We start from the raw sequence: 13156 nt of genomic DNA, 5'->3' as shown, positions 1-13156 counted from the left end.
TTTTCCATTTAATTGTGTATTTTTCGTCTTTTTCATACAATTTCTATATGTAGTTGGCGAGTTATGTGCAGTTGGTGGGCTTCTTCTTTTGGGTTTAGGAAATGATGCTCTTTGTTCGTATAATCTGTACTTGAAAGGTTTTCAAGTTGATCCAATATATGACAGATTTTTATTTTTCTCAGATGAGACAATTGCTTCGTAGATTGCATTTTCGGGTTTACATTTGTTCATGACTGGACATTGTTTTTTGGTTACATAGTTCTGATTCTGTTGGTGGTTTTTTGAGCAGCTTTTTATTGTGTCCACTTATGGTTGCTTTTATGTTTGGGGAACAACTATATGAGTACTTAATGGAATTTCTGTTAAAGATTTTGTAGAGCTCAGTTGATTTCGGGAAATGTTTGTCAAGCAGTTTTATAAAAAAACTTCCAACTTTTGTTAGCACTGATTCGAAAAAAGGTAGGTTGTAATTGCACTTTCTTTTTCTGTTTTTTAATTTGGTGTTATCAATTGTCGGATTAATTTGAGCTTATAATACAGACTAAAAAAGCTTTACATAACTTGCTAAAATCCATATTTAGTATATGTAATTTACCTAAAAAGAAACTTACACTATGTTTATGTCAGACAATTTTCCCAAAATGTAATGAGAATAGACTTTTCTTAAAAGTTTTTATTCAATTATGTTGTATACATAAAAAGAATAAAAAACAAAAGCTTAGATTTTATAATTAATTTAGATGTGTAGAAATGTTTGAGTAATCAAGCTACAACTATATTTTTATTTGGTTTAGGCTATAAAATAGTAGTTATGTTTTGAGTTTGTCATGGACAAGACGTTAGAAGGTATCCAACAAGGTGAATGACTCAAAACCAAAAGATTTTTTTGTACACCAGGTTATAGGACCAAATATTTTGAGTGCACTTTCTACCATGACATTAAGAACTAAAAGTTCAGCTTAGATTAAATAAAACAAATAATTAATTGATTAAACATATGTTAACCACTCTTTTTGAATTCATTACTGCCAATTCTAACCATAAAAACCACAGTGGACCATATCCTATTCCTGAAGATTTAAATTTTTACTATTATTAATGTTAAGATTTTTTCTGATGGCCTACGAAAAGTTGTTTTTCATCAATATCAATTTACAGTTTTTAATAAATAGTTTTTTAGAAGACTCATAATTTAATTGTAAATACATAAATCATGAAAAGAGTTTTTGAACACTGTTAAAAGTCAATGCTTTTATTTATAAAGGTAAATTATCTTTTCTCATTTTCCTTTTTCAACTTCAACATTTTCTGTGTATAGAAAATAAGTTACCTTATGGACGGTTTTACTAGCCCTTATAATGAATTAAATCTTTTCATAAAAAATATGTTAAAACAAAAAAAAAATTCATGTCATTTGACCAAAACTCAACAGAACAAAAGTCGAGCAATTAAATTAAACTACTTTTTGACTACAATTTCAGTAGTTATATAATGAAATATTGAAATATATGCTTTAATTACTTTATGTATTACTTGATTGGAGAACAGTTTTAGTATAGAAAGTTGTAGTTTAGTTGTTCTAAGCTGAAAAAAATATTCCTTATATCAAAAAAAATTTCAAACTTTAAATAGTTACTCTCTCAAATTTTTTTGCTTTAAGTTTTTTTTATACAAGTTTGTTTTAGACTTGTATTGCAAGTGTTTTTTTTTTGTTTTATTAGCTTATATCTTAAGTAGATGCAATTTTTGCTTTGATTAAAATCTACATGTTTTCCTTTTACCAGCTAAAACAGTATATGAAAAATAGTAAGTATGTTAAAAAATAGAGGATACAGGGAAATAGGATCTGTTAACTACAATGTAGTCTACAAAATAAAAGAATTGTTTTCATATATTTTCTTATTTTGTCTCATTTAATTGTATTTAGCCAAGTTAAATGTATAAACTAAATGGTCAAATAGTTTTTAAGCATTTTTTATTAGGGTTAACTTAAATTAAAAAAAGTTTAGTTGCTTTTTAACTTTTTGATATAATTTTTTTTTAACCAATAAACATCAATGAAAATATTTATATGTTTAAATACTAGATTACAGCAAAATACATCCATTGATTTTATCTCACTCACATTAGTCAAAGATTAATAACATTTCAAATAGTTTTTCAAACCGTTACTCCTAACATACCTTACTTGAAACTGAGCATCTATAGTTAAATCTATAGGGCTTATACATGTTAAAATTCAAAGTATTAAACATAAATTAATTTATATAGTTTTTAAAAGTTTTTTTTTACAGAAGTTCAATTGTGTATAAATTTTTAAATTCAAATGTGAGGGAAACAATTTTATATTGTCATTTTTCACAGAAATTTAAAAGATCACTAAAATTCTATCTACTTGTTCATTTTTTTGGACTCCAAATTTTCGAGAAACAATCTTTAGGTAGTCTAAGGTTAAGATTCTAGTTGTTAATTAAACAATTTTAGTTTTTAATTGCAGTGGAAGAGAATAAATATGTTTTTTTAGTTTATAAAAAAATATTTTACTTAATAAGTCTTGCTCGTATATAAGCCAAACTGAACTTTTACAACGTGATTTTTTCAATTGCCTGAAAAGTTTATACTAAGTAGTCTTTTGTTATGTCTTTCAGTTCAATACTTTAATACCTTCAAAAGCGCTGTGTTCTGCAATAAATCAGAATAACCTAGTGTGAAACTACTTATGTTATCATAAGACCTTGTCAAAGTATTCTTTATTAGCTTACAAACTGACAAATTAAAACTTCATTTAGTATCAGCAGTTTATCAAGCACAAACAAACATAAAATTTATTCACATTTTGTGTAGAGACCATTAGTTTTAAGTAACAATTAGTAAAACCAACCAAGTTAATATAGTGTTAGATTTGCTTATAAATCATGCTATTATAGTATATAATTTTTTAGAACACTTGAATCTAAAAAGTACTTTAGTTTTGACAAAATTAATAAAATAGTTTAGTGAAAACTATAATTTGAAAGGCTTAAGACTTGTTTTCTAAATTAGCTTCTTCACCCAAAGCAGTTTTGCCACGTTTAATGTGCAAATAACAAAATTATCACACCTTACTTTAATTTAACACAGTTTAAAATTTATATTGAAAATAAAAAAGATAAAATAAAAGTTATATATTAGGTCTTTTATCAGGTGACCATCAAATAAAATCACTTTATTCAAAAACACTATATCATAAGCAAACAATTTCCTTTCAACCTCTTTGGCATAAAACAAATCACATATTCACACAATACACAGCAAGAAAACTCAAGCAAGAAGTGATAGACATATTTGCATATTAAAATTTAATAGGATGGTAAAATTTTGAAGACATGTAACTCCTCTAATTTATTAATTTATTTTTTTCAGAATATTTTTGAAGTTTTATTACTTTGTTTTTTAAATTTAGCTGTTTATTGTTAGAAGTGATTTTATTTTAAGTAGTTTAAACAAATTCTATCCATTATTAGTGCTAGATTTTATTGTTTAAAACTGAATTGTTTACAAATCTATAAAAAAGTTAGACAAAGTTTTTTTTTTTGCTCTATTTTTATTTACCTACAAACACATATACTAGAAATTTAAAGACAATTTTTAAAAATACATGGCACTCTTTCAGTTTTATGACATTACTGAATATTTTATGTATACTGACATTAATAACTCTCCCCATTTATTCAATTTTGAGATATCTGTTGCATTTTTTGTGGTTGCTCTTGTAGAAAGGGCAACAAGAAAAATGTGAATGTACATGATCATAAAAATAAAAATCTAGGGGAGGAGACGGTGTGGAGCCCATGGTAGACTATGGTTTCCATGGTCAATATTGGCAGTAATGTTTAAAAAAGAGTGCTTACCATTTTTAAACTTAAAAAAAAAAAATTGTATATACAGTTACTTTCTAAGTTTTTGTTTTTATTTTTTCATTATTGTTTTAAAGTTAGCTCAAAGAATTAGTTACAAGTAAATGGTGTGCAGCTCGATGACCAAAAGGTCTTTCTCCACACCAATCCATTGACCTTAGTTGTGAGCGTTCACATTTTTCTTTCTTTCTTTCTTTCTAATTCTATTAATTTAAAATATTTTTTTTTCTGCTTTATTTGTCAAAACTCTAAATCTGACAATTTCAGGGTAAGAAATCATATCATTTACAATCACTGGGTTTAAAGAAAACTTAATTTATGACAGCTATGCCTTAAAGATTTCAACAAAAATTAGTTTAAGTTTATTAAAATCATAATATATTAAAGTACACTTACCTGTACATCTTAAAAAAGTTGAGCATTATTTTTTTGTCTTTTTATATATTCCTGGTCATAAACAATTTTTATTTCTTTTCAAAGCAAAACAAAATGAAAAAACATACATAAGAAGTATTCATCAGATTTAAACCAGGAAAAATCTCAATATTTTATAACCAGAAGACCTACGTAGACTCAGATTTAGGTTTTTTTTAAACTAAGCTTAGGTATCAGTCTATCGATTATCGATATTTGGTTTGCCAAACTTTTGTTTGAGCAATGTTTGATATAACTTGTAATAAAATATTTTTTGGTTTTTAAATTGACTAAAAATTTTAAACTGTTTAAAAAAAAAACTATTTACAAATAGCATGTTTTATTTATTATGAAAGTGACTTGTGAACTCAAACCCTTGGTTCTCATTAGTTGTTTTGTTCTTTTAGCTTCGTTCTTTCTAGTTCCAATTTTACATAAAACAACATTTTACAACTACGCTTTTACTGGCAACTCATTAACTAAATCTTTGAGTAGAAAAGCAGACCAAAATGACTTGAAATGCATGGAAAATGATATAAATGACAAAACATGTCCCTTCAGCCAAACTTCTGATGACTCAATACCCACTGAAAGTTTTGGAATAGTTGTTTTTCAGCACCACTGGACTACTGGGTTAAATGAAAAAGTTATGCCACGGATCTTTAAAAAAGAAACCGGGATTGAAACTGATTTGACTTCTCCAAAAGAAGCTGGTTTTGCTATTAAAAAAGCAAAAGAACTAGCCTCTCAAGGGAAGCGGAAACAAGCAAAAAAGCTCTTTGAGCATGCCTTGTCTTTGAAGCCTAAGTCTATTGTTGCACTGAACAGCTATGGAGAATTTTTAGAAGGTAATTATAGTTGCTACTAATTTGATTGTTCTATTTTAGTTTTTTTTACTAAACTTCAACCAATTTACAAATTTAAAAATATATGATATGTTTTTTAATTAAAGATAGCTCTTTCATATTACAAAATGTTTAATTAGATTTATTTTTTTGTAATTAAAACATAAGCTACTAAAAGTATATATTTAAAATTTATAAAAATGTTTTTATTAACATGTTATCTACATTTTATATTTACAAAAACTATATAAATACTTTATACAAAACTGAATGTTTAAAAAACAAAGACTGCAACACATTATAACTTGATTGTTTCTAAATGTTTGATTTTATAGAATATTATATACTGAAAATTTAATTTCAGTATTTCAATTTTTGATAAATTCTTAATAAAATTTGATCAATAAATCAGCCAATCTTAATTTAGAATCTATTGTATTTATCTATTTATAAATTGCACAACAGTAATTCACAGAATATTTATTCACACAATAAAATAATCTTAAGTACTGAGGAGTACAGAAAGTACAACTTTTGTTTATTTTGTTTGTGTGAATAAACATTTGATTTATGTTTTTTCAGTATCCTTGTTAAGCTAATTAGTTTTTCTCATGTTATATTTATGTTTGTTGAGAATTATAATTACTTTTTTTTTGTTTTGAGTTTTGCTTGATTAACTAGTTTCTGATGTAATTATAACGCTATATAAGTTTAAAGTTTTCTTTATCTCGTTACAATTGTACCACACTAAAAATCAAAACTACTAATGAATGTTTTTTTGTAATATAATTCTGTTTGATAAAAAAACTTTTTTTGTTTTCAATCAAGTACAATATCATACTAATGTTTAAAATAGATATTTTACGGTAATTCACTCAAACAAACAATGTTTCAACAACTTCAAATAATCAATTTTTTTCAGACGAAGACGTCGTCAAGGCTGATCTGCTCTTTCAACGGACACTCTCCTACCAACCCGACCACAAAACAGCCATCGCCAACAGGCAGAGGACGGCACCATTGGTTGCACTGCACGACAAGCTGATATTTGATGAGTTGGACAGCAAGAAAGCCGAACTGTACAAGTTTTCTGCCCACCACCCGACGCTGAGGAGCTACATGAAGGAGTCCTACTACCACCACGTCTTCCACACGGTGGCGCTAGAGGGCAATAAATTGACTTTAGAGGAGATGAGGTACATAATCGACCACAGGGCGGGGCTGCAGGGCAAGAGCTTGAACGAGCACAACGAGGTGTTGGGGTTGTCGGAAGCCCTGCAGTTTGTCAACAACACTCTGCTGCTGAAGAATGAAGTCACTGTGCAGGACATCAAGAATCTGCACAAGAGGGTCATGGGCAGGAATGATCCGGTGATTGCTGGAGAATTCAGAAGCTCACAAGTAAGTTGTTGTCAATTGAGAGACTCAAGTTTAAATGAGTATAGTTTGAATATAGTTTAATTTACAAAAATGATTAAAGTCTAAAAGAGATAGAACAAAAAAAACACAATTACCATTATACTACAATTCATAATAAAACTAGGCCAATACTTACACATCTTTACTAAGCTCTTAAGTTTAGAATTATATAAATAAGTAGTTTGACCATTTTTAAATATTCAAAAAACAGGTTTTTGTTGGAAACCACATCCCTCCGGACCCCCTTGAAGTCGAAGAACTGATGCTGGAGTTCGAGTTGTGGTTGAATTCCGATTCCTCTCAGCAACTCCACCCTGTGGAACGAGCCGCCCTTGCCCACTACCGTTTTGTGTTCATTCACCCGTTCCTTGATGGCAACGGCAGAACTGGCAGGCTGTTGATGAACTTAATACTCATGAAGGAGGGGATCCCCCCGGTAAGCATCCAAGTGGGGGACAGGTGGACTTACTACCAGACGCTTACCCAGGCCAACGAGGGGGACGTGCGGCCCTTTGTCAGGTTTGTTGCCGCGTGCACCAGGCAGACTCTGGACGACTACCTGCTGGTTGCCAGGCTGCCCAGGATGAGGGTGGAGGACAAAAATAGGAAGATTTTTCAGGTTGATGAGAAGGAAGGTTTAGATGGCGGATATGGTTGAAAATTTTTCAATTTTTTGCTTTGAAATTCATAGATATTGGAAGTTGGCTCAAACTTAAAAATATTAAGAACATTTTTGAAGATTTATTTGAACTGCTTTTGAAAGAATAGCTGTTTTAATTTATACACTGCTTACTTGCGAAAAATAAGTTTGAAATCCAAGAAATCTAGTGTTCAACTTTTAGAATATATGTTTTTTTGAGTTTAAACTAAAATCCAAAAACTAGCAGAATTTACTCTCTTAAAAGTTTTAGAAATATTTTTTAATCATTTGAACAGTTTTTCATACTTATTTTTTCATTTATTTAGTTTCTTATTAAAGGATCTAAAATTTTAAAGAAAAGTAATTTTATTTAAAGTATCAGTATTGATTACGAAAATAACTGGTCTAATAGTCTAATTTTTATTTATTTAAAGAATTTTTTTGTTGCTGCCTCAAATTATTTTGAATTTATTAGTAAATATTTCTGTGCAGACTATACATTTTACTAAAATATTTCTACAATACTTGTTATTGTATTTCTTTGATATTTTATATGTTAAAAAAGTGCAATTTTAAATGGCTTCGGAAAAAATCTTAGAAACGATTTATTTTCTGTTCATTTTAAAGCTGTTTATTTACATGTCATTTTCTATTAAAAAATTGTACTTCCTTTAATTTTTTTGTTTTTAAATAATTATAAATATGTATGTTATTAAGTTAAGCTTTATTATTTATATTGATGTTTTATGAAAAACACTTTAAGATTAGTTTTGAAATATTTTTAAGTTTTACTAACGTTGTTAAATAAAATTAAACTAAGAACAATAAATTATTCGTAAAAACAAAAAGTAATATTATTACCTTTGTCTTAAAGTATTTATATTTTTTTAAGTACAATTTTATTAAAGAAAAAAAAAATCAATTTTATATTTTGATGATATCGAAACTGAAACGCAAAAGGAAAATGATCAAAGCGTTTTTTATCCTGGGCATTATGACGTCGCTCCTATATTACGTCACAATCCTACGACGTCAACCTGATATGAAGCTGGTGCAGAGTCACGTGGTGTTCCGCCACGGCGCCCGCACTCCCCTCAAAACTCCCGCGGGACTTCCCGGGATCGATTGCAAGGATGACGTCATAATAGAACCGCGCGGCGTCCACGTCAATCTGGTGGTCTCGAGGGGACTTCCCTTAGACAAGAATGCGGTGGTCAGGGGCGGAGGGGAGGGTTGCCACGGCAAGCTGACGTCACTCGGGGCCAGGGAGTCGTTCATGTTGGGAAGGAAGTTGAGAGAAAGGTACTTTGTGACGTCACACGATGACGTAATGGTGACGTCGACGAGGATAGAGAGGACGATCGAGACTGCCAGACAAGTTATGAGCGGTGAGTTTTTTAATTGTTTATGTTTTTGTTTTTATATAATAAAATTATTTTAAAACCAAGATGCACTTTTTTTTATTGAAAATATATTATTAAAAAAAAGCACATAATACTATATGATATCGATCGTCTGGGTCTTTTGCAGTATTTTGTGTTAAGCATAATACATTACTAATATAAAAAAGACTAAAATGTGATATTTCAATGTATTTTTATGATACTTAGTTGATAAATAAATTCGCCGTTTGTTATTTTTGTTAATTACTTATTCTCAAACTCAGGATTCTTATACATTTTTTATATTTACAGGCCTGCTTACTGATGATGCTGACATTTTGAAAATCACCAGTGGCAAATATGAAACATTAGGAGAAAGTCCTGTAAATATTGACGTTCACGTCAGAGAAGACGACAATGACGAAATACTGATTCCAAACTTCAACCGGAACCAGAATTGCTGCTTCATCGATGGAATTTGGCGGGAAAACTTCAAAAATCCTGACTCGAACGAGGAAGTTAAACAGCTGGTTATTTCTAATCTATGAATGTGTTGTTTTACAATACACTTAAAAGCAAACTTGTAATTTTTTTTTCTTGTTTCAAACTAATACATTATGATGAATCGGTTATTTTTAAACAGAGATTGCGCATAGAAGATGATCTCAAGCTGAAATCTGAGATTCACGTTTGCTACGTCAGAGATTACTTCATGAGTCAGATGCACCACAAGAAGCTGAGCGAGGCAGATTACGAGAAGTTCGGCAAAAGCGTCGCTTTCGCTGAGAGAGCTGCCAGTATTTTGATGGAAACATCTTTCGCGAAAAATGAAGACCAAGGGTCCGTTTTTGCTTGTAAAGTTTTTTGTGGTGAAAATTTGCTGTTTAATTTAAAATACTAGAATTTTAAAGCTCCTACTTGACACAAAAATTTTCTTGATTTAAATATATTTTCTCAAGTTAATGAGTTTACCAGACATTGTATAAATACTATGTAAACTATATTTAGAACTTGATGTAGTTTTGCCTGTTTTTAAGTAATAACTATGTCACTTAAGAAGTTTTGTTTAAAAAAATCTACAGAGCTTATTCTTATCAAAAGACTAACAATTTTAAAACATTTAAATTGAATCAAATGAAAAAAATAATAGTAGCAACTAAATGTTTTAATTAATTTCTTTTTTTTTAAATAACTATTGTAAGCAATATCAGTTTTGTTTAAACAGGCATAAGGTCGATAAGCAAACAATAACACAGATTCTGTCTTAAATTTGTTCTGCAACAACTTAATTTTTATTATTATTTCTCACAGTGTTCAAATGACGCGAATCTCAGTAGGTCGCTTCATAAATTCAATGCTGAAAGATTTGAAAAACATCCACGAAAACAAAATCGAACACAAGCTCAAGTTGTACTCTGGCCACGACACAACACTAATTCCGCTGCTAGTCGCTCTTGAGAAGTACCCTAAATCAATCGGCTGGCCTCCGTTCACCAGTTACATTGCATTCGAGGTTTACACTGATAGTTCGGATTATTTCGTGAAAGTTGTGTATAACGATCAAGTTATAAAGCTCAATTGCACTGATGGTGCAGATCACTGCAGTCTGAATGAGTTTGTTGGTAAAATGCAGAAGTATTCGTTGAAAGAAGAAGAATACAAAAGCTTGTGTGATGTTTGTTAGGTTAGTTATTGTATAGGAAATAAACTATTGTAAACTTTATAATTATTTATGTTAGATATTTTGGCACTGTTTTTTTAATTCGTGTTATTTATTTGTAGCTTTTAAAGTTTTGCTGATAAAAAACTTTTTTTGTAATTTAGTTTCTAGCATTTCTCAAATTGAACTATTTTTTATTTTGACTAAATTTTTTACCTCCATCTTTATAATAACAAAACTACAACTCTTTTGTTTTTAGCTCGAGTAATCATTATTTTTTGCTTCAGTTTAAAACTTAATTTAATCAAACAAATTAATTTTCTATTAATTGATTCAGCTTGTAATAAAAAACGATATCGCTGTTCTTTTCTGTTCAAATTCTAGCACTGTAGCTTTTTGACTTATGTATATATATATCGATTTTCTATATATCGTCAACAGTTCCAATAAAAAGTTGTATTTTTTATTTACTTAAAGAATTAGAAATATCATTAAAGAATATTCCAAATACTACTAATTAATTAAAATTGAACTAATAGTAGATATACAAACGATGATGATACTTTTTATTTTTTAGCGAATTACTAATTTTTTAGTTGTTTATGCTTATTACTACAATAAACTCCTTTTACTATTTAGTTTATGAATTTACTATTCAAAATTGGTGAATAAACAAATGAAAAGCATCGTTGAAACAGTTTTAGATTTTTTTTTGTTTTTAAACAATAGTTTACAGCATATGTAAAATAAGTTCAAAATATTTTGATATGTATTCAGTTTAAAATATTTTCAATGCTGCATAGAGTATTTATACTGTAAAAATAAATCTATAGTTGTCTTACTCAATTTTCTTACGCTCAATAACGTCTAATAAAGTGAAATAAATATGTTAAAACTTCAATAACAATTAAAAATATTTTTTTTCTTACAAACAAAATGTTTAATAATTATTTAACCAAATTTCTGGTGAAAAATTAAAGTGCTTACAATAAATTAGTTAGCACGAATGGTTTTTACTTTTACAAGTAGTACCTGATCAATTATTTTATCTTAATAATTCGATTTTTATAAGTTTATACATAAATTAGTCTTTTTAAGTTAAAAACATGTGTAGATAAAATTAATAACTACATTTTAAACAACTATCTCCGACACATTAAATAAGATTACAATCAACGCTTGATTTCAAAATTTGCTTTAAAAGAATAATCTAAAATTCATATCCAATAAAAATGCGCTAGTATAACAAAAATGTTTTAATAACTAAAACTTAAAAAAAAATTCCGCTTGTTATTATAAAAAATAGTGGCATGACAAACTGATGCAAAAAAACTTGTTTTAAAAATGCATAAAATAGTTGTACTATTTTTAACTAGCTAATTATGACTTTTTTAATGAATAATACCTTGAAATAAGTTAAAATACTCCATAGTAAATGTTTGCTAAGATTTCACAAAACCAGGCTTATGTATGTGTATTTTTTAGTATCAGGTCAAGTTCTTTTTGCACAAAAAAGGTAATAATTTATCAAAAGTGTTTTGATTGTTTTATATAAAAGTAAATTTTAACTCTCACTCATTGATTTATTTTAGTATTTCATCAGAAACTTTTCTAGATAATTATATTGCTTAAATAAACTTAAGATTGTGATATTTTGATTAGCTTACATTTAGAAGGTCAATACATTATTTAGCCTTGGTAAAAGAAAGCAAAAGTTTTGTAATATTTTCAAGTTAAATTTCTAAAAGTTTTACTTTAAAAATGACTTTATTAATTTGATTACATTTAAGCTAAAAATCAATTAGTTTTATCATTTAATTTATTAAATACTTTTAATGTTATAAAAATGAAATTACTTAAAAAATATTGGTAATAATTTATTCTATTATAAGTCAAAATAAAAAAAGTTTTCTTGACTCCATAACATTATTTTACGAAAAATAGTGACAATTATTTAAAAGTCTTTTAAAGAGATTAATATTAGTTAGAAATTTGCATGCTAAAAAACTCTACTTAATTGTAGTATTACTTTGGTAATAATTTGATTAATAATTGCACTACTTGTATAATACTTAGGTTTGAAATTTTTTATCGACATACTTTTGAATAAGAATTTTTTAGTTTTCTTATATGAAACTGAAAATATGAACTATAAACATACTAAAAAATAAAATTTTAGAAAAGTACAGTTGTATTTTAATATTCCTGATTTAAAAAATAGCGACCACAACCATTTTAAGTCGTTTGAACAACTTATATCTTTGTTGACATCAAATATTTTTAGTTTAATGTTATTAACAACTATTTAGCTGTGTAGGCTACGTAAAATATGTCTGAGTAAATTTATATTGATTTTTGATTAAATACTTATACACTAGAAAATATTGACAACTAAACAGTATAAAAGGTACTGTAATACTTTTATACAAGTTTTAAAGTATGTATCTTATATTCGAAAACTAGTTTCCTGTAATTAGAAATATCTTAAGACTTGAATTATTTTCACTTTTCAAACCTTAAAGCGGTTTTTTTACAGGTTAATAATAAAAGTAAGTTATTAAAAAATAATCGAAAAAGACATCAAAAGTCACTCTCACATTACAAAATAATTAATGAACAAACTAGAAAGTATACACACAAAAGTTTCATACCAATATCTAGCGCTTCTTTTTAATGAGTTCGAAAGATTACGGAATTTTCGGATCAAAATTTGAAATTTAGTTGACAAATTCTATGAAATTCGGCTCGATATGTATGAGTTTATAATAAATCATCAACATCTTTATTCCATAAAAAGTTTTTCTACAAGTTTTGACGGAAACTAAATATACACAATGAAACCTTTGAGTTATGAATCTTTTAATAAAATTTCCAATTTTTACTCTTTGTTGAAAAGCTTA

The 13156-nt window shown here is 27.9% G+C and overlaps 2 protein-coding genes across 2 annotated transcripts; both read left to right on the top strand.

The window, feature by feature from the left end:
• The first annotated feature begins 4655 nt into the window (after positions 1-4655).
• On the top strand, positions 4656-7702 carry LOC145838245 (protein adenylyltransferase FICD-like). Its single transcript, XM_082945808.1, has 3 exons — positions 4656-5158; positions 6078-6556; positions 6786-7702. The coding sequence occupies exons 1-3, from the start codon at positions 4660-4662 to the stop codon at positions 7230-7232; spliced, it is 1425 nt and encodes a 474-aa protein (XP_082801934.1). The 5' UTR covers positions 4656-4659; the 3' UTR covers positions 7233-7702.
• A 429-nt stretch (positions 7703-8131) lies between these two features.
• On the top strand, positions 8132-10378 carry LOC145838508 (lysophosphatidic acid phosphatase type 6-like). Its single transcript, XM_082946117.1, has 4 exons — positions 8132-8602; positions 8909-9126; positions 9240-9436; positions 9908-10378. The coding sequence occupies exons 1-4, from the start codon at positions 8149-8151 to the stop codon at positions 10278-10280; spliced, it is 1242 nt and encodes a 413-aa protein (XP_082802243.1). The 5' UTR covers positions 8132-8148; the 3' UTR covers positions 10281-10378.
• The last annotated feature ends 2778 nt before the right edge of the window (positions 10379-13156 follow it).

This window comes from Thalia democratica, chromosome 6, assembly GCF_965202585.1.
Source record: "Thalia democratica chromosome 6, ktThaDemo2.hap1.1, whole genome shotgun sequence".
NCBI classification, from domain to species: Eukaryota; Metazoa; Chordata; class Thaliacea; order Salpida; family Salpidae; genus Thalia; species Thalia democratica.
Note: the sequence above shows the minus strand (reverse complement) of the source record. Positions and strands in the feature narration are given on the sequence as shown.